The 26,357-nt window shown below is 44.4% G+C and overlaps 1 protein-coding gene across 1 annotated transcript; it reads left to right on the forward strand.

Moving 5' to 3' along the window:
• Positions 1-258: 258 nt before the first annotated feature.
• Positions 259-25,381, forward strand: clcn1.L (chloride channel, voltage-sensitive 1 L homeolog). Its single transcript, XM_018224665.2, has 23 exons — positions 259-1,019; positions 6,576-6,708; positions 7,372-7,503; positions 7,811-7,939; positions 8,642-8,775; positions 9,337-9,414; positions 13,379-13,457; positions 14,009-14,134; positions 15,369-15,453; positions 15,671-15,772; positions 17,839-17,923; positions 18,341-18,484; positions 18,997-19,066; positions 19,373-19,483; positions 20,224-20,437; positions 20,785-20,918; positions 21,032-21,231; positions 21,562-21,634; positions 22,097-22,179; positions 23,160-23,195; positions 23,398-23,502; positions 23,581-23,667; positions 24,999-25,381. The coding sequence occupies exons 1-23, from the start codon at positions 819-821 to the stop codon at positions 25,284-25,286; spliced, it is 2,829 nt and encodes a 942-aa protein (XP_018080154.2). The 5' UTR covers positions 259-818; the 3' UTR covers positions 25,287-25,381.
• Positions 25,382-26,357: the final 976 nt, after the last annotated feature.

Here is a 26,357-nt window from a genome sequence, read left to right on the forward strand (position 1 = left end):
TCACTCACTGGGGAGCCCCTGTATCTGTCTCATACTGCCCTCACTCACTGAGGAACCCCTGTATCTGTCTCACACTGCCCTCACTCACTATAGAACCCCTGTATCTGTCTCATACTGCCCTCACTCACTGGGGAACCCCTGTATCTGTCTCACACTGCCCTCACTCACTATAGAACCCCTGTATCTGTCTCACACTGCCCTCACTCACTGGGGAACCCCTGTATCTGTCTCACACTGCCCTCACTCACTAGGGAACCCCTCACTCATCTCTCTTTCCCTTCTTGTCCATCTGTCACTTTTGATTGTCTCTCTCCATCTGTTGCACCCCCAGTGCACTTAGTCTCACTCCCCTCCTTACTCTCTCTTTCTTTCTTGCCCTGGTGTCACTGTCCCTATGTGACTGTCACTTCCCTCACCCACACGTCTCTGGCTCCTTGACTGTTATTTAATATCTCAGGTTTTGCAAGTGGTCACGTGCTGGTCTATATATATCCCCATCTCCATATACCTGTACTTGAACCTTCCCCAGATGTCTCTAGTGGAGCCCTCAAGGGACAGACTGTCCAAGGAGTGCACAGGACTGTCAGTCTGAGACAGCTACAGGAGTTCTAGACTGTAAGAGACTGTTGGGGGGCAGAGAGATACCTGTCAAATATGGAGACTTCAGTTGGAAAGTGACTTCTGGAATCTAGAGGCCGATTCTAAAAAGAAAAAGTGAGGTCAACTCTGAGGAGAGAGAGAAAGAGACATCCAGAGAGTAGGGTTAATTCCTATGAGGGACAAGGGACAGTAAGGAGGAATGATTGACAGGCAGAGGGATGAGCAAAGATAAGCACTTATCTCACATGGAGGACCCCAAGGCAAGTGAAGGCAATGAGCGGAAGTCAGGCTGGTGGGGAGATGATCCTCAGTACCAATATATGCAACTGCGAGACTGTTCCAGCTATGGGATCCCCAGCGAGACATCACCCCCTCCTCTACAGGAAACTCTGGAGGAGCAGCGCCCATCTCAAAAACAGGTAGGGCCTGTGCCAATCTGATGGAATTGGGAAAGGAAGGTCGCCAAAACCTCAAACCAGGTGTAAACTGGGAATTTTCCTGGGGCTATTTATAGACCTACTGGTTTTACTGGGGGGCGAGCATGCTAGGAAGGGGCAGTTCCACTCGGGTATAATGTGACATTCTGGGTACAGGGACACTATGATGGATTAAATGATCATGGGCCCCCATTTCTATTATCAGGTGCAGCACTAGGGCCAAAACCTGCTCAGATTTGCACCCATAAGATCGTATATTGCACCTCCCATTAATACACTCATTATATAAACAAGTGATATGAGTGAAGAGCAAGCTGTAGAGTCCAACAGGGTTCCCTATACACACACTGCACATTTCCATGAATTTTAAAGTGCAAACCCATGTCCCACCCAAGTAGCACCTTAATGTCTCTACTCCAAACTGAATTGTCTGGCACCAAATCTTCTGCTGATTTGCAGTAACTTGAGTATTTTGCATGTAATACAGCTGAGGGTGCTCCCATTTCTGCACTCGTAACTCGTGTGACTGTCTCTACTTCCTTTGCACGGGGGAGTGTATTTCCTGGTACTCGTGTGACTGTCTCTACTTCCTTTGCACGGGGGAGTGTATTTCCTGGTACTCGTGTGACTGTCTCTACTTCCTTTGCACGGGGGAGTGTATTTCCTGGTACTCGTGTGACTGTCTCTACTTCCTTTGCACGGGGGAGGGTATTTCCTGGTACTCGTGTGACTGTCTCTACTTCCTTTGCACGGGGGAGTGTATTTCCTGGTACTCATGTGACTGTCTCTACTTCCTTTACATGGGGGAGTGTATTTCCGGGTACTCGTGTGACTGTCTCTACTTCCTTTGCACGGGGGAGTGTATTTCCTGGTATTCGTGTGACTGTCTCTACTTCCTTTGCACGGGGGAGTGTATTTCCTGGTACTCGTGTGACTGTCTCTGCTTCCTTTGCACGGGGGAGTGTATTTCCTGGTACTCATGTGACTGTCAGATTGTCCCATAGAAAGAAATTAGAATTTCTTGGTACCCGTCACCCAAAAAAATATTCAAAATCCTATTTTATCTCATTAGTCAAGCAAAATGAACTTTAATTACACTATATAAATGAATCTTGTTTCCTTCAGTCTGGAAATTTATAATTATAACAAGCAGGCAGGAGCCATTTAGTGGACACTGTTATTAAGACAAGTCTTGTATCATCTCAGAATCTTGTTTGTGCAGCAGAATGGGGGACCTGATGTCCATCCCCATGTCCTGGTTACACAATTAAATGGTGAAAAGATTGGGGGAGCTGATGTCCATCCCCATGTCCTGGCTACACAATTAAATGGTAATTAGAGATTGGGGGGAATGTGGGGAGAGCAGTGACATGTAGGAAGTGCTGAATGGAAAGTGAAAGTAATTGCCTAAGGCATAGAGGAGGGGCAGGTGATATTTGATTGACAGCTGAGATGTTTAAATGAGTTTACAACAGCTATGAATACTTTAATAAAAAATAGAAATTGGATTTTATGTTTAATTTGAAAAGGACTTTTATTATACAGATTTTTGTGTCTGGGTGACACTGTACTTTTTGGGGAGTACTGTACTTTTTGGGGAGTCTCTAAGGGCCACTCTATGTACAGGGGTGCAGCAGGGAGACGTCAGTAGATTGTGGGTGAAGCACCACTAAACTTTTACATTAGGTAAAGGCATTATTAAAGGGGAAGTTCACTAGGTCTGTATATTTATTGCCATTATATCCAGTAATGAGAAACACTTTGGGTCTGTACCTTCTTATCTCTGGCCCTCCCTAATGATAACACTTCTGGCTGCTGGGTCAGTGAAATCCTGCTCAGGTACAAACTCAATTTCCCCTTTGTAGGCGGAGCAATCTAAGAGACCCGCCCATGAAAATTACAGTTGCCTGGGGTATACCATTACTATAGGGGTCCTGTACTGAAGGTGCTGGCAGAGACCAAAGAATAGAGCTCCCCCCCCCAGCAAGAGTTTCCTTTTTGTCATACCTTCTTGTTGCCCCCCAATGCCTGTTAAATTCTTATCTTTTACATTCCATTCCCTACATGTCACCCCTTGATTCCTCCCAAAAATATAATCATCCCCCCCCCTTGCACCATCAGTCCACCCCCATCTTTCCCCAGCCATTGCTTTAACAATGAAACAAACAGGTACCATTTACCCCTAAAAGAACTCCCCACTACTTACAGGGCCCATTTACCCCCCAATTATACTCCCCACTACTTACAGGGCCCAAAGTTTTTCAGCGGCTCATTAGTAAATAACCCCAGTTACAGATTGGGATGATTGTAGAGGATAAATCAGTAGTAATTCTGTGGTACTTACCTGTGTGGGGCTGAAGGTGAGAGCTGTTCCCGGGTGCAGACTCATTAAAGAGACATAAGGGTTAATTATAAGGTAAATAAAGGGAAAGGTGAGTGTGACGTGCGGAGTTGCTGTACATAATGAGTGTGGGGCAGGGGCCACTCATATTAACCTGCAGGTCTGTAACATCTGTAACACTTTCACCTCACAAACAAGACTTTCCGGGGGTCGGCCCCTAACGTCAAGGGCCACACTTTCTTAGAGCCAAAGATTTGGGGGTAATGTTCTCTGCAGTCTGCAGGTGGGGAGTATGATCTATGGGGGGGGGGGTTGAAATCTATTTTCCCTTACAGGGTCTATAGGGGTTACACTTGGGTTGTGATTCTAGTCCAGAAGCTCCAGGAGGTCCTGGGTATTCAGCAAAGTTACTAATCTGTTAGTATAGGTTCCGAGAGTGAGTAGCTCTGCTGATTCAATACACCGGCTGCCTGGAGAGAGTAGCACTGCTGATTCAATACACCGGGTCCCGGGAGAGAGTAGCTCTGCTGATTCAATACACTGGGTCCTGGGAGAGAGTAGCGCTGCTGATTCAATACACCAGCTGCTGGGAGAGAGTCAGTGCTGAACCATTATTGGGGCTGTTGGGAGGGAGGTTGTTACTACCTGTGTCTATTACTCAATGCACTGACTGCCCCCAGCTCTTCCCCAGTATCGTTCCATCCTACTCCAGGACAAAGAGAATTCTGGGTAATGGGACCATGAATAAGGGGGGCAGAGGGGTTCCACATCTTATATCCCAATGCTGTGAATTATTTACTCCCTTCTCAATGTAATGGGGCTTCAGTTGTTCTGTAATTACTGAATCCCCCCCGCCACACTCAGCACGTGCCACACATATACCGTGGTGCAGATGTTCTTGTGGCTTCCCAGAGTTTTCCTAATGTTTCACACTGGGGAAAAAATACACCATTTTGGTTAAAAACAAAGAATAGGGCAGGAGAATCCTCTTTAACTGCTGAAGTGGTTCCAAAACAGTGACCAGAACTCAAAGGGTTAATTAGGAACTTGATGTAAAACAGGGAATTAATAATAAGGGAGGTCAGTCCTGTCACTGTTCTTCTTCATCTTCATCATCATCATTTCTTTCTTACGCAGGTCTTTACATTTATTATTAACAAACAGGGGTCTCATATTCATTTAAAGTGATACTGACACTAAAAAACTACTTTTTAAAATATGAATGTACAATAAAACTTACCTATAGGTCATGCTGGTTTTTTGCTGAGAGTTGAAGTTCCTAAATCTGACTGTCCAATCTCAAACTGTCAGTTAAAGTTTTTAATGCTAACGGACTCCTGCTGCACAAATATGGCCGCCCCCTCATACAGGAATATGGGGGATCAGACAGGTAATGTAAAAGCATCTGGAAAATACTTTATGGAAAAATTATAAGTAGCGTGCTAAGCCAATATTATTATAGATGTAAAAAAGGCATCATTTCTGGTGTCAGGAGATACAGAATAAACATGAGATCAGAGGACCCTGCTCACAAGAGTTTACAATCTAAAGGGCAAGGAAACAAATGACAAGATTGTGGATTAGGGTTTATTAAAACAGATTAATCAATGTGTATTATTTATGTGTCTCTTAACTGGGGGTCTTTGCAGGGAAGAGGCGTCTGATATGTCATGCAGGGAGTTGCAGAGACGTTTAGGTCATGCAGGGAGTTGCAGAGACCTAAAGGTTGTGCAGGGAGTTGTAGAGACCTAAAGGTTGTGCAGGGAGTTGTAGAGACAGGCAGAAGCTGGAGAGAAGTTTTCCAGTTGGGAATGGGATAAAGGTATACAATGAGAAGAGGAAGAAGTATAGAAGCAAAGAATAGGGGGCATGTGTCTATATTTGAATTGTGTTCAAGAGGAAATTGGAGGAGACTTGAAGGTCTGGGTGTCATCGGGAGGGATTGGAATCCAAATATTTGAACCAGGAATCAGTGACAGTAGGAGTTTATGCACATCTACAATTTGATGCTAGAGACAAGTAGCTGGAACTAACCCTAACCATAATCCTAACCCTAATAGTAACTGTATTACTAACTGTAAACCTAACACTAACCGTAATCATAACCCTAAACCTAATCCTAACCGTAACCCTAATCTCAACTGTAACCCTAACTGTAACCCTAAACCTAATACTAACCATAACCCTAACCCTAATGCCAACTGTAACCCTAACTGTAATCCTAACCCTAACCGTAGTCATAACCCTAAACCTAACCCTAACCCTAATCCCAACTGTAACCCTAACTGTAATCCTAACCCTAACTGTAATCATAACCCTAAACCTAACCCTAATCTCAACTGTAACCCTAACTGTAATCCTAAACCTAACCCTAAACCTAATCCTAACCATAACCCTAACCCTAATCCCAACTGTAACCCTAACTGTAATTCTAACCCTAACTGTAATCAGAACCCTAAACCTAACCCTAATGCCAACTGTAACCCTAACTGTAACCCTAAACCTACTACTAACTATAACCTTAACCCTAATGCCAACTGTAACCCTAACTGGAATTCTAAGCCTAACTGTAATCAGAACCCTAAACCTAACCCTAATCACAACTGTAACCGTAACTGTAATCCTAAACCTAATCCTAACCATAACCCTAACCCTAATACCAATTTTAACCCTAACTGTAAACCTAACCCTAAACCTAAACCTAATCCTAACCCTATCCGTAACCTTAAACCTAATGCCAACTGTAACCCTAACTGTAAATCTAACCCTAACTGTAAATCTAACCCTAACTGTAATCCTAATCCTAACTGTAATCCTAACCTTAACAATAAACCTAATCCTAAACCTAATTCTAACCCTAATCCCAACTGTAACCCTAACTGTAATCTTAAACCTAAACCTAATCCTAACCATAACCCTAACCCTAATCCCAACTGTAACCCTAACTGTAATTCTAACCCTAACTGTAATCAGAACCCTAAACCTAACCCTAATCACAACTGTACGCTAACTGTAATCCTAAACCTAATCCTAACCATAACCCTAATCCCAACTGTGACCCTAACTGTAACCCTAACCGTAACCCTGGACATCTTGTCCATATAATAGAATAGTGAGGATGTAGGGTTGCTCATGTTTGACAGGAGAGATCAGATCTCATATATTTCTATTTGTAACTGTACCTGGTGCCTTCACAGACGTACGGACACTACACGGAGGAGCTCTCCCAATTTGCACGGAAAGAAGCAGTGAAGTTACTGCAGGAAAAGGAGCAAGTGGAACCCCCCAAACCCACTGAGGTCCACAAAGAATGTTACTCCAAGTGCCACAGTAAGTGCAGCTCTACATTGTTGTGTGTTTGTTGTGTTACGATTGCAGTGTATTTGTAGCACAAATAATAAGTAACAATGAGATAAAAGTCCCATTAGTGAGTCGATACAATTTCTGTCCGTAACCTGAAGGAATGAAATACAATGACCTGATCCAATTAATATTCATCTGCCTCAGGACTTATGGTGGGTCAGTGGACAAAAACAAGACCTATCAGGGGGGGACTGAGCTCAATGAATATTCTAAAAATGATCCGGCTTCCCACTTCTTACAGGGAAACCCCAATCTCTCCAAACAATCAACAGTAAAACAAAGCGCTGTCATGAGCAGGGGTGTAACTACAGGGGAAGCAGACCCTGGGGGCCCTGTGAGGTCCAGAAAATTAGCAATTTCAATATCTATTGGTAGAACAGAGCAATCTATGGATATGTTTGGGGCCCTAAAATTCTGTGGGGCCCAGTACCATCTAGTTTTGCCACTGGTCATGAGAATGCAGAACACCCCATTCATTTCAGTGCAGATAGAGTGATGATGATGATGATGATGGTGGTGGTGGTGGTGGTGGTGGTGGTGGTATTTTATACAGAGTGATGCTGTATGAGCCAAATGTCTGGATTCAGCCGGTTCCCTCTCTATGTTTCACCCCCTGATATCTTGTTGCAGGATTTATCCACCGGCTGAAACAATACATCATAAAGAAGCTTGCAGAAGACTGGATTTTCCTGGTTCTGTTGGGCTTTATGATGGCGATAGTCAGCTGGTGTATGGACTATGCCAGTTCCAAAAGTCTGCAGGGTAACGGCATTCACTTTCACAATGGGATTTGCCCTTCTGTCCAACCCCAGAGTCCAGCAGAACCCCCCGCACTGTAATGATGGTGCAACTTGTCCTCTTCTTCTTGGCACAAATGGGGAGCAGCTTGAAAGGAAGGGGTGGGTTTGATAGACCTGGGCAGGGTGATGGTGGGGCTGGGCATGGTTAGTTAGAGCAGGGCAATGGGGTGTTAGTGGGTATGATGGGTGTTGGTTCGAACTGGCAAATTTGCCTTATGATTGTCTGTAAGTGGCCCTGGGAGCCTGATTCTTATTTCCATGTCTCACAGCCTACAGGTGGATGTACGAGTCCCTCTCTCCAAACGTCTGGATCCAGTATCTGGCCTGGGTCTCTTATCCTCTCGTCCTCATTCTCTTTGCTGCAGTGTTTTGCCACATTGTATCTCCACAGGCCATAGGTACTGTGTATTGTCTGCCCCTGGGAAATGGGCTTTGTATATCACTTACTAGCAGTCTTCAGTTCTATTTGCCAAGAGATGAAGTAGGCTCAGAGTAGTCATTTGCCCAGAGATGAAGTAGGCTCAGAGTAGGAATTTGCCCTAAGATAAAGTAGGCTCAGAGTAGGAATTTGCTACAAGATGAAGTAGGCTCAGAGTAGTCATTTGACCTGAGATGAAGTAGGCTCAGAGTAGTCATTTTCCCAGAGATGAAGTAGACTCAGAGTAGTCATTTGCCCAGAGATGAAGTAGGCTCAGAGTAGTCATTTGCCCTAAGAAAAAGTAGGCTCAGAGTAGGAATTTGCTACAAGATGAAGTAGGCTCAGAGTAGTCATTTGCCCTGAGATGAAGTAGGCTCAGAGTAGTCATTTGCCCTAAGATAAAGTAGGCTCAGAGTAGGAATTTGCTACAAGATGAAGTAGGCTCAGAGTAGTCATTTGCCCTGAGATGAAATAGGCTCAGAGTAGTCCTTTACACTAAGATAAAGTAGGCTCAGAGTAGTACTCTGCCATGAGATGAAGTAGGTTCCGAGTAGTATTTGCCCTGAGATGAAGTAGGCTCAGAGTAGTCATTTACCCTGAGGTAAAGTGGGCTCAGAGAAGGAATTTGCTACAAGATGACGTAGGCTCCGAGTAATTATCTACCCTATGTTGGGGTTGGCAGGTTCAGGAATCCCGGAGTTGAAAGTGATACTTCGTGGGGTAGTGCTGAAGGAATATCTGACCCTAAAAGCCTTTGTAGCCAAAGTGATTGGTCTGACAGCCTCATTGGGCAGTGGCATGCCCTTGGGCAAGGAGGTAAGTAACTCAAGGTGCCCTCTTTATTGCATACATTATAATGATATAATTAGCTAATTAATAGGCAGAAAGATGTAACGATGATACAATTCTGTTTAGCCAAGTACCATCATAACAATCTCCTGCAGTCGCACCTCCACATAAACATATACAGGGGACCCCAGTTTATATTGCACCCAGATATATCCAATGGAAACACATGGGAGGCTCCTTACACAGCAGTTGGGTTTTGTATCAGAGATCCCCAGATAATTAATAGGAGGTGTAAATGTACACTGGGCTGTGTCCATGAAGAAGAAGTGACAGTTGTATGGACTGCCTACTACTGCTCTGTTACAGGGGGTATAGGGGGGCTAATGAAATATTAAAATGACTGTATCCCTGCTTACTCACTAGCCCATGTCTGGTGCTGTAAAGCCCACACATGTTATTATGAGCCAGAAGCAGGTCAGGCCATTCAATACAATTACAACCCCCCCTTATTTTGAAGGTTCCATAGAAATAAGCTTCCTGGGGGGTGGGGTTAGAATATTGGATAATAAGTGTCGGTGTTCTTTTTAGGGTCCATTTGTCCACATTGCAAGTATCTGCTCAGTTGTCCTCAGCAAGTTCATGTCGGTGTTCTGTGGAGTTTACCAGGTAAGGAGCTGCCTTGGACGGGCCCCACACTGTTCCCCCCCCACCCCCGGCTGTTACTTACTGAATGTGCCTCTGGATTCACAACTGTTTCCTTTTCTCTGACTCTTGTGATGATTCTGATTGGCTACAACTGGCTTTGGCTGTGAAGCTGGAGTGGCTGCTGTGAGTGTCTTTTCTGCAGGGGAGGGGCTTCTGTGAACTCATCCAGGGGTGTGTCCTTTCTGCTGGGGGTGTGACTTTTATTGATCCACCCAGGAGGAATCAATGTATTCTTTATGTATAGGAACTTTATTTTTCTGTCTGTTACTGGCCTCTCTGCAGGGGAGGGATTTTCAACAAACCATTCAATATTACTGAAGGGGCCCTAATTAACCCATCCATTACTGGGCTTTCTGTGCAGGAGGGACAATTTCTATTGAGATATTTAAATTCCACCCTTTATCACGTGGGGTGGATTTGGCTCCCCCATATTCTTTTTTCCATGGGAGCAGCCCCTTTAGTGCTTCTATTACTGACTACTCCACGGCTAGTGATTAGTAATAGTCCCTAGTCACAGAGGAGTGGAGGAGCTGAACCTTTACTATACCCCTTTCTCCTCCTCTTGGGGTGACTTTTCTACTAAACTAGGGGGACTCAAAAATCAAAAATATTCAATATCTTTTTTTCTGCTGTGTTGTCTTGAGCCACATTAATTCTGGGGTCACAAACTCCTTTTAAATGAATGATTTATTTTGTCTTCAAGTGAAACATATTACATGTTGTAATGGGAGACCCCATATACAGGTCTGAAACCCATTTTGGGGCCCCATACATAGAATAAGATTGTCTGTACTCTTCCAAGTGCCATGGTTTCTAAACCAACAAGGCAGTTAGGTAGCACAAGTGGCAGTTGAGATGGTCAGTGCAGTACATGATCCCATAGATTGCATTGCACAACCCCTGCAGTTCATTACACAGGCCATAGCAATCCTGTAATACATAGAGTAGACCCCAGGTACCTCCAGTGCTTCAGTAGAACATTTCAACACACAGTCAGCATCTATACAGAACAGTGCAGGGCCCCATTGTGGCCCTAAAGTAGACTGTTTAACTACTCTTACAACACATTGCACAAACCCATTGAACCCTGCAGCATATCTGTCTGTGAAATTCTGAGTTAAGATGAATCAGTCAGGGTGGAGCAGGAGGGTTGGAAGCTGGAATTGAATGGAGCAAGAGAATGAGGTGGTAGAAGATCAGTCAGAATGGAGCAGGAGGGTTGGAAGCTGGAATTGAATGGAGCAGGAGAATGAGGTGGTAGAAGATCAGTCAGAATAGAGCAGGAGGGTTGGAAGCTGGAATTGAATGGAGCAGGAGAATGAGGTGGTAGAAGATCAGTCAGAATGGAGCAGGAGGGTTGGAAGCTGGAATTGAATGGAGCAGGAGAATGAGGGGATGAAAGATGGGTCAGTGTGGGGCATGAGGGTTGGTAGGTGGTATAAAGAAGAGTAGGAGAATGATGGGAGGGATGGGAGCTGAGTTAGGATGAATCAAGGTAAAACTGAAGTGAAAAAATGAAGATGGAGTGAGAGAACATCTGGGGTAGATGCTGAGACAGGAGGGAGAGGGTCCAACATGAAAACTTAAAAAGATGGAGCAGGGAGGTAAAGTGGTAGAACAGACTGGAGTAGGAGTAGAACACTGCAGTGGGAGATGGAATAGGATGGGGAAAGAGAAACATTGTAGTGGAAGATGGAACTTGAAAGAGGAGGAGGAACTCTGGATAGGGGCATGGGACATCATGGGACATCATGGGACATCATGGGACATGAGAGGGTTGCTTGGAGGGAAAACTAGATAGTGGAGTTGAGTGTAAGGAGCATGCTGGAGCAGTATGTATAGGTAGAAAGATTCTGGATTATGTTGATTGAAGGTCTCTGGAGCAATATGGAGAGGGTGGTGGACTGGCTACTAGATAGGGAGGCCAGATCCTGGAAGTTAAGAAGAATCCTGACATACAGAAGCCAAATTGAAGGTTAGCCTGGCCAATAAACCTGGTCAAGATGAGCACAGGTCAGTAGGCTGATAGCAGCCAACCAACAGTCCCATAACAATGTGTCAGCCACACAACTGTGTAATGTCCTGCAGATGGGAGACAATGTCTGATCTAATGACAAGTGACCCCCTCACACCCTGGGGCAACTTTGTGCTGTTTGGTTTGACAATGGTCACTGGAAATTGTGAGATTATTTCTCTGACGTTGTGATTCTCATTTACTAACATAGGAATACATCTGCCCATACAGTCATCCCTAGCGACCAGTCTTACATTAGGCACATCCCTGCATTGCTATGGGATATTTCCCTGGGCAGATGTGGAACAGGCCGTATGTTAGTAAAAGAGACCGTGTTTGTGTCTTTACATATGTGTTGACCTCCCCACTGTATAAAGCCCTATATATATATATATACATGTATATAACACCCCACTTAGGATCCTTTCCGGATTCTGGAACTGTTACCTGCTGCCTGCGCTGTTGGGGTTGGATGCTGCTTTGCTGCGCCCATGGGAGGCAAGTGCTGGTCCCTCTGTGTTAACCTTAAAGCCATTTTCTGTTTCCTTCATATTTGTTTCACTCACTTGCCCAAGAGAGAGGCAGAGGGAGCTACACACAGGCAGGGGCAGAATCCCTTTAACCACGAGAAGTGCCATGGGGTGGAACCCTCTTTCCTACAGTTAGTAACATCTATGGGTGGAACCTTCTCTACTACAGTTAGTAACATCTAGGGGTGTAATCATATTTCTTTCAGTTAGTAACATCTAGGGGTGGAAGCTTCTCTACTACAGTTAGTAACATCTAGGGGTGTAATCATATTTCTTTCAGTTAGTAACATCTAGGGGTGGAAGCTTCTCCGAGGGTTTAAGAATATTCTCTAACTAAGACCTTATCATGGGAAGTTGAAGCCCTAAAAGGAAAATTGAGCTTCTTTTATGAGTTTAACATTTCCACTGGGAATTGAAACCTAATGGGGAGTCAGAATCTTTTACTTGGAGTTGGAACAGGTTATAATGGGAGTTGGAACCTTTGATACTTCCTCATAGGACTGGGAGCCTTCTCAATGGGAATTGGAACCTTCTCTCAAGCCATTGGGCTTTTCTCCCCAGAGATAACAGCTTCTCTCTGTACTAAACAAGATTCACCTTGTCACCAAAATGCACAAAATTCTGTTTCTGTTGTCCCTACCAGACATGTAGCTCTCTTGCCCCTCTCCCACGGTCCCACTAATATGTTTGGCCTTTTGCATATCCCATAATAAGTTTCCATTCCACTGTTTCACCGTGTGCCCTCTCTTGTGTACTGTGTGTGGCCTCCGTAATTATAATACTTGTAGTTCTGTGTCTCATACTACTTGCATCTCTCTCACTGTCTGTCACTTCTGGTTGTCTCACAGTGTCTCTCTGATGAATTACTTTTTAACATCACATGCACTATATTCTGCCCCCCTTGTGCTTTTGTCTGTTTAATTGGATTATTTCCCTATATCTTGCCTTTGACGTTTCTACTTCTCTTATTCCCTGGGTGGATATGTAATCTTCTATTCTGTGGTGCCTCTCACCGTGGTGGCCCAACTTTCTCCTGTTGACATGGTTCCTCTCTCAATGGCAAACGTTCTCCCTCCTGGTGGTGTGATGTCTCTCTCCATGGTGACCTTATTCTCTCCTGATGATGTGATGCCTCTTTCAATGATGACTGTACTCTCTCCTGGTGGTGTGGTGCCTCTCCTGCTGGTGGTGGTGATACTACTTCATGGTGGCTTGGTGTTTCTCACCATGGTGGTGATGGTGTTACTCTGCCCTGGTGGTGCCTCTCTTAATGATGGTAATATTCTCTCCTGGCTGGGCCTCTCTCCTTGGTGGCATGACTTCTTCCCGATGGTGTCTCTCTGCTGGTTGTGTCATGTGTCCTACCACCATCTCTCAGTAGCAAGCGTATTATTACACCGACGTTCTCACAGTGGGATGTGCTGTTGGTGTTGGATGCTGCTTCGGAACCCCCCTGGGAGGCAAGTGATAGGATATTGACTCAAAACTGAGAAACTGATCACATTCAGAGAGGTCAACTAACTCCATGGCACCAGCAGGGTAATGGTATTAAGTATCTACTGCCCCTGGAGCATAAAGTACAAGGAGGCAGAAGGAAATCAAGGACTGGATGATATGGATTAAGTTGGCCTGTCTGTATGGAATTGTGATGAGAACAATCTGGACACTGGACAGCAACAAAATGAAGATACCCAATAGGGGGCAATAGTTTAGCAGACTTGGGTCTAGTGTGGAGGAAGGTTAAGTAGGAGTAGGGTAAGGAAAGTGCTTGGAACATACACAATATGGGTAAGGGGTTAATAAATACAGAAGCAGATTGAAGGGCAGTTGAGCTGGTGGCACAGGGTTAGGGAACTGGCAGGAACATATACACTAGGGGCATGAGATCATTCGATTCGGGGGGCACAGTGTAGAGAGATTCTGGTCACATCTGAGAATTTAAGGAAGAAATATTTACATTGCACTTAATGTATTTCATACTGTATTTTCCTGCCCCTTCCATCTCCTACAGGTGTTCTGTTTAGTATTGAGGTGACCTCTTCCTATTTTGCGGTGAGGAACTACTGGCGGGGTTTCTTTGCTGCCACCTTTAGTGCCTTCATGTTCCGAGTATTTGCCGTGTGGAACAAGGACGCCGGTGGGTAGATGTTTCACATGATTAACTGATGGTACAATTTAGGGAAGAATTCACATGAAAAGTAACCTGTTGCCTTGCAACACAACATTCTGACATCTACACCCCTAGCCATGTTGTCTTGACCCCATAATCATAAATTCCATTCAAAACCATCTAAATAACCATTCCTCTATAGTTATTATAATGACTATAGCTAGGTCTCACATAATCCCACTTCTCCTCCTCCAACTACTAATCTTGTATTGACTATAGCTATGGCTCCTATAATCCCACCTCTACTCCTCCAACTACTAATCTTGTTTTGACTATGGCTAAATCTCCTTTAATCCCACCTCTTCCCCAACTATTAATATTGTATTGACTATAGCTAGGTCTCCTATAATCCCACCTCTACTCCTCCAACTATTAATATTGTATTGACTATAGCTAGGTCTCCTATAATCCCATCTCTTCTCCTCCAACTACTAATCTTGTATTGACTATAGCTATGGCTCCTATAATCCCACCTCTACTCCTCCAACTACTAATCTTGTTTTGACTATGGCTAAATCTCCTTTAATCCCACCTCTTCTCCAACTATTAATATTGTATTGACTATAGCTAGGTCTCCTATAATTCCACCTCTTGTCCTCCAACTACTAATCTTGTTTTGACTATAGCTATGGCTCCTAAAATCCCACTCTCTTCCTCTAGCTAATCACCTTATAATGACTATAGCTAGGTCTCCTATAATCTAACCTCTTCTCCTCCGACTATTAATCTTGTATTGACTATGGCTAAATCTCCTATAATCCCACCTCTTCTCCAACTATTAATATTGTATTGACTATAGCTACGTCTCCTATAATCCCACCTCTTCTCCTCCGACTACTAATCTTGTTTTGACTATAGATATGTCTCCTAAAATCCCACCTATTCTCCTCCAACTATTAATATTGTATTGACTATAGCTAGGTCTCCTTATATCCCACCTCTCCTCCTCTAACTAATCACCTTATAATGACTATAGATAGGTCCACCTCTCTTCCTCCAACTACTAATCTTGTATTGGCTATAGCTAGGCCTGAATGCTTTATGATATACAGATTATATGTAGCATTGTCACATCTTTAGATTACAATAAATACAGATGGGCCTCAGATAATCCCAGCCACTCCTCCTCCAACTATCTGTGTTATAGTCTCTGTAGGTAAATCCTAGACATATGTACCTGTGCGTTTTCCCTCTCTTTCAGTTACTATCACCGCTCTCTTTCGTACCAACTTCCGCATGGAGTTTCCCTTTGACCTCCAGGAACTCCCGGCATTTGCTGTCATTGGGTAAGATGTGCTCATATAAATGTAGGGCCGCTGGCTGGTTGTTATCCAGAACCTCTTTGGTATTGCCTGTAGTTCTTTCATTGACTGGATTCAATGTCATGAAAAAGTTTCTCCTAGTTCAATTCTGATTCAGGGGAACCATGACTTAAGCATTTCTCATCCAATAGGATCTGGCCCAGCACATGCTAAGAGTAAAATAATTCTTGTTCCGTTACAGAATCTGCTGCGGATTCCTTGGTGCTTTTTTTGTGTTCATGAACCGACAGGTGGTGGAAGGGATCCGCCGGAACCAGACTCTGAGCAGCTTCCTCAGCCGCTAGTAAGTGAGACTGAGACACCAAAGGGCCAGGCATTTTGATCATTGGGTTTTTTTTTCTCCAGAACACTTCCCTTTTATCAAGCCAAATACTCTCCTGGTCTACTCTCTAGAACAGGGGTCCCCAACCTTTTTTTACCCATGAGCCACATTCAAATTTAAAAAGAGTTGCAACACAGCATGAAAATAGTTCCTGGGGGTGCCCAATAAGTGCTGTGATCAACTATTTGTTAGCCCCTATGTGGACTGGCAGCCTCCAGGAGGCTCTATTTGGCAGTAGACCTGTTTTTTTTTTAAATAAAACTTTCTTCCAAGCCAAGAATTCAAAAATAAGCAGCTGCTTTGAGGCCACTGGCAGCAACCTCCAAGGGGTCGTTGAGCAGCATGTTGCCTGCAAGTCGCTGGTGGGGGAACACTGCTCTAGAACTTCATTAGCTAAGGACTGGAATATGCTTCTTGTTCAGCTGAAAAGAAACTGCTGCTGGGTTCAAATCCAAAAATGATTAAACCCGAATATTAAATATACAATGATTTGGTCCAAAGTTTGAGGGAAGGCAAGCCCCAAAAAAGAGAGAAATGGTTTGGTAACTGTGGTCTTTGAAAATTGTGCTGAATCATTTCTTTCCCTTTGAATATAGACAGAGCAGTAACAGAACTTACTCTGTAGTAGTACAGAAGGCTTAGCTCAAACATGGTACTTAGGCCTCAAATCCTTATGGAATACACCCTTGGGTACTTAGATAACTTACGTTAGTTTTCACCAGGCTGCTTTATCTGATTTTCTCAAACTTACATTTATCTGGTATGGTATATATAGATTGGAGGAAAGCTAAGGAAATTCCATTATTTAAAAAGGGAATCTCAGGCTGGCAATTATAGGCCTGTAAGTCTGACATATGTGGGGGTTATCTGAAGATTTGCTATGGGATCACATTTAATATTATGTTCTGAAGAATGTCATTATGGTTATGAACACACAAGGCTTTATGGGGGGCAGTTCATGTCACGCATTTAATTGCTTTTCATGATGTAGTAGGTATGAAGTAGGACAGTGGGGGTGCAATAGTCGGACAGCAGGGTGACAGTATATGGAATCTCCTTTTATCTAGAATATTAGCACAGTTTATATGAAATAGGGATGCACCGAATCCAGGATTCGGTTCGGGATTCAGCCAGGATTCAGCCTTTTTCAGCAGGATTCGGATTCGGCTGAATCCTTCTGCCTGGCCGAACCAAATCTGAATTTGCATATGCAAATTAGGGTCGGGGAGGGAAATTGCGTGACTTTTTGTCACAAAATTACTAAGTAACATTTTTTCCCCTTCCAACCCCTAATTTGCATATGCAAAATAGGATTCACATACGGTTCGGTATTCGGCCGAATCTGTTGCGAAGGATTCGGGGGTTCGGCCGAATCCAAAATAGTGGATTCGGTGCATCGCTAATATGAAATACTGAATTTAATCCCTGGTAGTGATGTGCATGTCGGTAAATTTTCAACCCTCCCCTAATGTTGTGCTGCCCGCACCGACCCGTCCCACCCCCGCCTGCATCCTTATATATCTGAGCCCGACTCGTCCCTGACTCTGATGTCACGGAAGGGGTGGGGACTATAAATAGACTCCACTTACACAGGAGTGGGGCACAGTAAGTTCGGGAGCAGGTGTCAACCAAACCCACCTGAAACATGGGCTTCGGGCCGGCCCACACATCACTAATCCTTGGGTTTGCCTAGTGTATCATTTATAAATCCATCGCAGCTCCTCACGTAGTCATTTGGATTGGAAATTGCCCCCACTAGGACCTAAGATCATTTTCTCTACACCCTCAGCTCTCAACAATTCCATATTCCCATTACTATATTCTCTAAAATGCCCTAATACCGGCGTTAGTAGCAGGAACGACCAGCAAGGTCATGGCTGTGTGTCTTTATTCAATCTCACCTTCTATGTAAATGTGAAATGACTAAATATAGGAGATTTCCTAAATTCCATGGAATTAAATGATGATTTTATAACAGTAAGTTAATTTCTCTTCTTTTTTTTTTTTTTACTTTGTGTCTGTGCCAGTCGTTTCATTTATCCTGCTGCCATTACCTTCTGCATTGCGACTCTCACCTTCCCTCCGGGCTTTGGGCAGTATATGGCTGGAGCGGTAAGTACCCCCCGCACCTCCCCCCCAGGAATCACTCCTAGAACCATCCAAATGCCACATTTCTGCACTTTGGTCCTTTGTGGGGATGGGCACATTTTTTCACCTTGTTTTGCCACAAAAATGACCCCATAGACTTGTATGGCATTATTGTGCGTCCAAAAAAAAGACGCGCGTCAAAAAAAAATTCCTCTCTCTAAAGGGCAGTGAGTAGGCACTTTCAGCTGATACATACCATGACCTACCTGCCATGTGGACTTACAGTTTGGCAGTCAAGGGTATTTTAGATCCAGATTCCTTGTTTGCCTTTATGTCACCCCAGTTTGGGAACTGGAACTCACAACTGTCCCTTATGTTTTATCTCTCCCTATACCTGTCTTGCCCTGTCTCATGCCTTGTCTTTCTCTCACTGCCCCACAGCTCATGCCACGGGAGAGTATCAGTGTCCTGTTTGATAACCACACGTGGACAAAATATACAGGGGACCCCTCACTGCTGGGTCGTTCTGCTGCTTTTGTCTATCCGAATGTATTTATCACTCTTCCACTCTTCTTTGTCATGAAGGTAAGTCACCCACCTGTCCGTCAGATTAGACCTGTGACCAGAGCAGATACAGTCAGGGTGCCCTTTGCGCTATAGGTGGGCCAATATGAGGGATCTTAATGGTATTAGTGGCTAGAGACATAATATATACACATTCTGTTGGGTGCTGTCATTAATGTAGGAAGAGCACTTGGTCTAGTCTCTATAGTATAATATAAAATGCAGTGCCCATCGTGTTGGTACTAGAACTGGAGCTAAAGTGGCTCAGTGGGGCACATTAGGGGCAAGGTTGTTGCTGGATGGACAGAAGTCTTTGTGATGAACTGGGCCTCCGGTACCGGGAGCTCTCAGTGCAGGGAAAGGAATATAGATGGGACATGGAAGGGACAGGACTGCGTAAAATAGATTGGAAGGACCAGAACCAGGCAGTATAGACTTTAATGATAATTGTATGTAACATGGACGGGACAGGACTGAACTGTATGTAACAGTTTTCTCTAATAAGCTCAATGCTCTTGTGTTTCCTTTTCTAGTTCCTGATGTCGGTCATTGCAACTACAATGCCAATACCATGTGGCACCTTCATGCCAGTCTTTGTGCTTGGTAAGAGACTGGTGATGAGATGAACGGGTCTGATATTAGAAAAACCCAGCCGGTCACTGTGGGGGGGGGAAAGGTGGTATCATTATATTAATGCCAGTGGTAATTGTACTCTTTCCTGACAAAGATTGGTGCAGATCTCCTCAAATTCAGCAAACCTGCCTCTGATTGGGTGACTCTACTTTCTCCTGCCATTGGATTTCAAGGGCTTTGAACTTTATAGCCGATAGATTTTATGCTGTGCCAGATTGTATATAAAAAAGACTCCATCATGACAAACAGAGGCTGAACATTTACTTTGTTCCACAGGGGCAGCCTTTGGGAGGTTAATTGGGGAGCTAATGGCATATCTCTTCCCCAATGGAATTCTGTTTGATGGAATTGTGTACAAGATCGTACCTGGAGGCTACGCAGTAATTGGTGATTATATTTCCATCGTGGTCCACTTGCTGGGAACCTTTGTGTTCTCTCACTGGGAGTTAATATAACATCCTAATAATAGCCATCTAACCCTTCCCCCTATAGTAGTCTCCCTGAGAGATGCAGCTTGATCCCACCTTCTCCCCATTGGCTGTTCCCTAGGAGCCCAAGCTTGATCCCATCTAACCCTTCTTCCTATTGGCTATTCCCTAGAAGCTGATGCTTGATCCCATCTTACCCTTCTCCCTATTGGCCATTCTCTAGGAACTGATGCTTGATCCCATCTGACCCTTCTCCCTATTGGTCATTCCCTAGGAACTAATGCTTGATCCCAACTAATGCTTCTGCCTATTAGCTGTTCCATAGGAGCTGATACTTGATCCCATCTAACCCTTCTTCCTATTGGCTATTCCCTAGGAGCTGATGCTTGATCCCATCTGACCCTTCTCCTTATTGGCCATTCCATAGGAACTGATGCTTGATTCCATCTATGCTTCTCCCTATTGGCTGTTTGCTAGGAGCTGATACTTGATCCCATCCAACCCTTCTTCCTATTGGTTGTTCCCTAAGAGCCCAAGCTTGATCCCATCTAACCCTTCACCCAGTTGGTTGTTTCCTAAAGTTGGAGATTGATCCCATCTATCTCTTCTCTCTATTGTCTGTTCCCTGGGAGATGCAGCTTGATCACAGAGCTGAAGCTTGAGCCCATCTAACCCTTCTCCCTATTGGTTGTTCTCTAGGAGCTGCAGCTCTTACAGGGGCTGTTACACACACCGTATCCACGGCTGTGATCTGCTTTGAGCTGACCGGGCAGATTTCTCACATCCTTCCCATGCTGATCTCTGTCATTATGGCCAATGTTGTTGCCCAGAACCTTCAGCCAAGCTTATACGACTCCATCATCCAGACCAAGAGGTTGCCGTACCTGCCTGATCTCTCCTCATGCCATGTTAGGTGAGACCTCCCATACCACTGCAAACATTTGCCCGATTGCTGCTCAGCTAATCTATTGCCAAAGAAAAGCTTGAAAATCCTCCTAACATTAGTTCTATCCCCTCCATGCCGAGCCAACAAGAGGTATGTGCCACCTAAGGCAGGTGTTCTGGCTGTACTGGCCAGACCTATTGGGTAGCTGCCCATTCTGGAAACAAAATACTGCCAGGCCAACTGGGTTGGTTCCAAAATGTATTGGCTAATTTGGGGAATCTGGGCACAGAACCGAACAGGGCACAAACACAAATTCTTTCTGTTCTTATTGTTTCTATGTACTTAGCATATGACTATCTTCTCCTTTCTGCCAGTAAATATAACATCTTTGTAGAAGACATCATGGTCAGAGACATCCATTACATCACATCATGCTGCACTTATGGAGACCTGCTCAAGGTTCTGCAAAGCTGCACCCACAAAGCGCTACCTCTGGTTGAGTCAGCAGGTACAAAGCTTTAGGCAATGTACAATGTCGGTCTAGAAACTTACATTGTAAAATTATAGAACCCAGAACCGGCCCCATTCCCCAGTCACCCTGAGTGAAACTATTTATTCCAGATAGTATGGTCCTGCTTGGCTCTGTAGAAAGATCCGAGATCACTGCGCTGTTGGAGAGACTCCTCAGTCGAGAGCGAAGGGAGCACCTGGCCTCTCCACCATACAGAGGTCAAAAGGCTGCAGATGTAGCAGGAAAAAGAGACTCATTCAAATATGTAGATGAAGAGGAGACGGCAGGTGAAGAGGAAGAGAAGAAAGAGGTAAGGTATGAAAACAGAGAAGCATTTGAGAGGCAAGTAAGGTCATTAATGAGGGGGGGGGCAGTTTCTCAGTGAGAAGTCCCTAATTTGCCTGATTGGTGGTTACAGCAGCCTCCCTCTTGCAGTCATGGTGAGTATGTAACAGGCTTCATTTGTGCTCCTGGGGTGAAGTGAAAGCCCAGAAGTGGAATTTAGCAGCAGCCAATGACCAAACACAGCAAGAAACCACAAACGTACATATTATTAAAATAAATTACATCACAACCAACCCTCTTTGTTAAAGAGTGTCAAGGAGCACAATGGGATGTAATTTGTTTCTTGTTTTTTCAGCCTATTGAGGAATGTAATGGTCCCATCCCCTCAAATAATTCAGTGGAGCCTCCAAGTTCCCAGGCACAACCAGGTAAGCCACATCACTGATATAATTTAGGAACCAAGAATATACAGATCAATCCTCCATAACAATCATGGCTGGACCCAAAGCAACAGAGAAACAGAAAATATCATCTGTGCCAATGCCAAATGAGGACATCATGGCTCTCAATGGGCAGAAGAGTTAAACTCTGGACCCTCAGCCCTTCTTTCCTTCTGAGGGTAGACTTTCCCATATGTGCTATCTCCAACTCTTGCGTAAGATCCCCATAAGAATTGGGTATCTCCAGTGAGCAAAAGATTAAGCTTTCCCTGCAGACTGTGCAACACTGGGACACTAGTACCCAAATAAGTTGGTAAATAACCCAGTCTCAGAGTTCCTGCTGCAGAGATCAATATCTAACCCCCTTTCTCCATCCTGTCAATACTGTACCAAATGTATTATTTATTCGGGCTTCTACTGGTTCCTTTACCAACTTTCTTTCTCTTCCAGAAAGTTCCTGTGGAAGGTTTCGTGCAGCAATTTACAGAATCTTCTGTGGCTCTGAGGCACCAAAACCACAAGACACACCACAGGTCAGAGGAATATGAGGGTCTGTGCTGAGATGATACAATAGAAAATCATTTGCTCTATGCAAATATGGCTTCATGTTGAACAGGAATTAGAGGAGAGGATGAATGATCTGCAGTATGTGAGGTGATAAAAAAATGTATTGCAGGAATATGGGCCAAGTGTTAGATTGTCCTACTGTCTCCATCTTGCCCTACTGTCTCCATCTTGCCCTACTGTATCTATCTTGTCCTACTGTCTCCATCGTGTCCTACTGTCTTTATCTTGTCCTACTGTCTCTATCGTGTCCTACTGTCTTTATCTTGTCCTACTGTCTTCATCTTGTCCTACTGTCTCCATCTTGCCCTACTGTCTCTATCTTGTCCTACTGTCTCCATCTTGCCCTACTGTCTCTATCTTGTCCTACTGTCTCCGTCTTGTCCTACTGTCTCCATCTTGCCCTAGTGTTTCCATCTTTCCCTACTGCCTCCCTCTTGTCCTACTGTCTCCATCTTGTCCTACTGTCTCCATATTGTCCTACTGTCTCCATATTGCCCTACTGTCTCTATCTTGTCCTACTGTCTCCGTCTTGTCCTACTGTCTCCATGTTGCCCTACTGTCTCTATCTTGTCCTACTGTCTCCGTCTTGTCCTACTGTCTCCATCTTGCCCTAGTGTTTCCATCTTTCCCTACTGCCTCCCTCTTGTCCTACTGTCTCCATCTTGCCCCACTGTCTTCATCTTGTCCTACTGTTTCCACCTGGAGCTAATGTCTCCATCTTTTTCTACTGTCTTCATATTGCCATACTGTCTTCATCTTGTCCTACTGTCTCCATCTTGCCCTTTTAGTGTTCATTACTGAGCCCACAGAATTCATATTAGGGTCCCAAGAACTTCAGAAGAAGCACCCTTTCATGAATTTTAATGTCTGCACCCCCTCCCTCTAAAGAAATAAGAAATGCTCTGCAGCTTATAATTTAACAGGCATAACTGTCGACTCTTTACAGGAATCAGAGCCTGAAGAGAAAATGACACCGGAAGAGGTAAGAGAAAAGGCAGAGGTATTTTAATAGAGGGTAAAAGGCCCCTGTCTTAGCAGATATTAGTCCCATTCTGGCCCTATGTTTGGGAAATGAGCCTTGCAATTAGAAACAATGCTTTGCCATGAAAAATATCCAGAGGGATGTGATAGAGCAACAGGTTCAAATGGTATTGAAATTACATTGAAAGGCTTTGCACTTGCAGATCACTGTGTGGGAGCAGCAGGAACTTTCAAAACGGGCTTCATTCGACAGCTGCTTGATTGACCCGTCACCATTCCAGATTGTGGAGCGAACATCCCTTCATAAGGTAGGGAACCCTCCTGCCCAGTAGCACTAAGTGGCCTCCCAGTTATAATGATACTCACTGACTGTCTCTTCTCTTCAGACTCACACTCTCTTCTCCCTCCTCGGACTCAGCCAGGCCTACATAACCCACGGGGGAAAACTCAGAGGAGTCGTCGCTTTGAAAGAGGTGAGAGGGTACTAGATACTAGAGCGCCCCACACTTTTGATTGGAGCCCAAGAGGCCTAGATCAGTGGTTAGGGTGCCCAGCATTAAGCCCAGTTAGGATAAGATTTAGGGTGAGTGCTAGTATCCTTTCCAGAGTACCCCTGGAACTATAGCAGGATGACTGTTACCCCAATGTTTCTATATGTCTGTAACCTTGTTATGAGCTAAGGGGGCCCAGTCTGAAGGTCAGTTAGGGGGAGATTTGGGGTGAGTGTTTATTTGTATCCTGGGTACCCCTGGAACTATAGCAGGGTGACACCCCAATGTTTCTATATATCTGTAACCTTGTTATGAGCTAAGGGGGCCCAGTCTGAAGGTCCGTTAGGGGGAGATTTGGGGTGAGTGATTATTTGTACCCTGGGTACCCCTGGAACTATAGCAGGATGACTGTTACCCCAATGTTTCTATATGTCTGTAACCTTGTTATGAGCTAAGGGGGCCCAGTCTGAAGGTCAGTTAGGGGGAGATTTGGGGTGAGTGATTATTTGTACCCTGGATACCCCTGGAACTATAGCAGGATGACTGTTACCCCAATGTTTCTATATGTCTGTAACCTTGTTATGAGCTAAGGGGGCCCAGTCTGAAGGTCAATTAGGGGGAGATTTGGGGTGAGTGTTTATTTGTACCCTGGGTACCCCTGGAACTATAGCAGGGTGACTGTTACCCCAATGTTTCTATATGTCTGTAACCTTGTTATGAGCTAAGGGGGCCCAGTCTGAAGGTCAGTTAGGGGGAGATTTGGGGTGAGTGCTTATTTGTACCCTGGGTACCCCTGGAACTATAGCAGGGTGACTGTTACCCCAATGTTTCTATATATCTGTAACCTTGTTATGAGCTAAGGGGGCCCAGTCTGAAGGTCAGTTAGGGGGAGATTTGGGGTGAGTGTTTATTTGTACCCTGGGTACCCCTGGAACTATAGCAGGGTGACACCCCAAATGTTTCTATATGTCTGTAACCTTGTTATGAGCTAAGGGGGCCCAGTCTGAAGCTCAGTTAGGGGGAGATTTGGGGTGAGTGTTTATTTGTACCCTGGGTACCCCTGGAACTATAGCAAGGTGACTGTTTCTATATATCTGTAACCTTGTTATGGGGTAAGGGGGTCCAGCCTGAAGACTAGTTGGGGAGCACATTTTAGTCAATGAAATGGATATTTGAACCCAAAAGTATTAAACCCACCACACCTGAACCAAAAGAGATGTCATATGTGACATTCTATCTACTAAATTTATTGAAAGTAACATTTAATAAAGATCACCTTAAAGATTTTTCACTAATTTCTTTTCCTCTTGTAGCTGCAAAAAGCCATTGAAGGAACTGCCCAATCGGGGGTTCGTCTGCGCCCTCCTTTGGCCAGTTTTCGGGATAGCAGGAGGTCAATGTCTCAGAAGAATTCCCACAGACCAGTCCCCAAGGCTCCTCCTTCCCCTGACCCTTCTATGCTGCCTGATGACCCTACAAACCTGGCGACCCCAGACTCTGATCTGGATGATCTGTCTGGTCAGGGTTCAGAAAACGTCTCCCAAATTCTCAAAGACTTCCAGGTCTCCACCGAGCACAGTGATGAAGATGCACCGCTGTAGCCTTTGGAATCCTAATGATTTTGAGGATTTTATGAAAGTTACTGCCTGACAGCAACCTCCTGGTACCAAAGATACATTATTCACTGTTTACAATACCCCCCCACCTTCATGTGCTTATAAGGAATTTCATAGCTCTACTCATTGTACAAACTTACATGGGATCTGGCCTCCAAACACAATTACCAAAGTAGATATGTCTGGTGCTATCTAGTATAGGTGCACTGGCTGAGGTCTTTGTCTATGTCTTGTTCCATCTAGTATAGGGACACTAGTGGAGGCCTTTCTTTATGTCTGGTCGTATCTAGTACTTGGGCACTAGCTGAGGTATTTGTCTATGTCTTGTTCCATCTAGTATAGGGACACTAGTGGAGGCCTTTGTTTATGTCTGGTGATATCTAGTATTGGGCACTAGCTGAGGTCTTTGTCTATGTCATGTGCCATCTAGTATAGCGATGCTGGTTGAGTTATTTTCCATGCCAAGGCTCCTGGCAAGGAAATCATTTGGATTTGAAGAAAATCTGGACCTTCTGACAGTATTATTACCCTTAAGGGCCCTCAGAAATATTAGGGGCCTATACAGATTCCACAACCAGTATGGTTGCCCTGGATCACTGTAGTAACTGGAGATGGAAGAAAGTGGTATTCAGACATTTCATTCATTTTCTTATAAACATAAAAGGCTGGGGGTTTTGGGTTCCAGTCTTTGATACGTAATCTGACCTGCTGCCCATAATGGCCCCTACTGTCTTTTTTTTAATGTAAAACCAATGGTGGGATTCATAGTTTACATAATCGTTTCTGGGGCTTCAGCCTCAGCATGATGTAAAAAAGCATAAAGTCTTAATGTGAATAAAGATTAATGAAGAAGCCAATGATTGGCCACACAGGGCGACTGTATTTACACATGTGCCCATTTACCCACAAGTCCTTAAATAATTCTCTCTTATTCTTCTGCATACATACAGAGCAACTTCTATTCATTCTGTAATGGGTTCATTGGGTAAATATAAGCTGCTTTGGGACAAATCCCCATTTATTCATATGTTTTATACAATAACCAATAACTGACCA

This window comes from Xenopus laevis, chromosome 7L (genome assembly GCF_017654675.1).
Source record: "Xenopus laevis strain J_2021 chromosome 7L, Xenopus_laevis_v10.1, whole genome shotgun sequence".
In the NCBI taxonomy this organism is placed as follows: Eukaryota; Metazoa; Chordata; class Amphibia; order Anura; family Pipidae; genus Xenopus; species Xenopus laevis.

Excerpts from the sequence above, each read along its gene's own strand:
- clcn1.L (XM_018224665.2), top strand. The coding sequence starts at position 819 with ATGAGCAAAGATAAGCACTTATCTCACATGGAGGACCCCAAGGCAAGT. Across the intron at positions 8,776-9,336 it reads GCATGCCCTTGGGCAAGGAG|GGTCCATTTGTCCACATTGC; the intron begins GTAAGTAACTCA and ends TGTTCTTTTTAG. Across the intron at positions 23,503-23,580 it reads AGCGAACATCCCTTCATAAG|ACTCACACTCTCTTCTCCCT; the intron begins GTAGGGAACCCT and ends TCTTCTCTTCAG.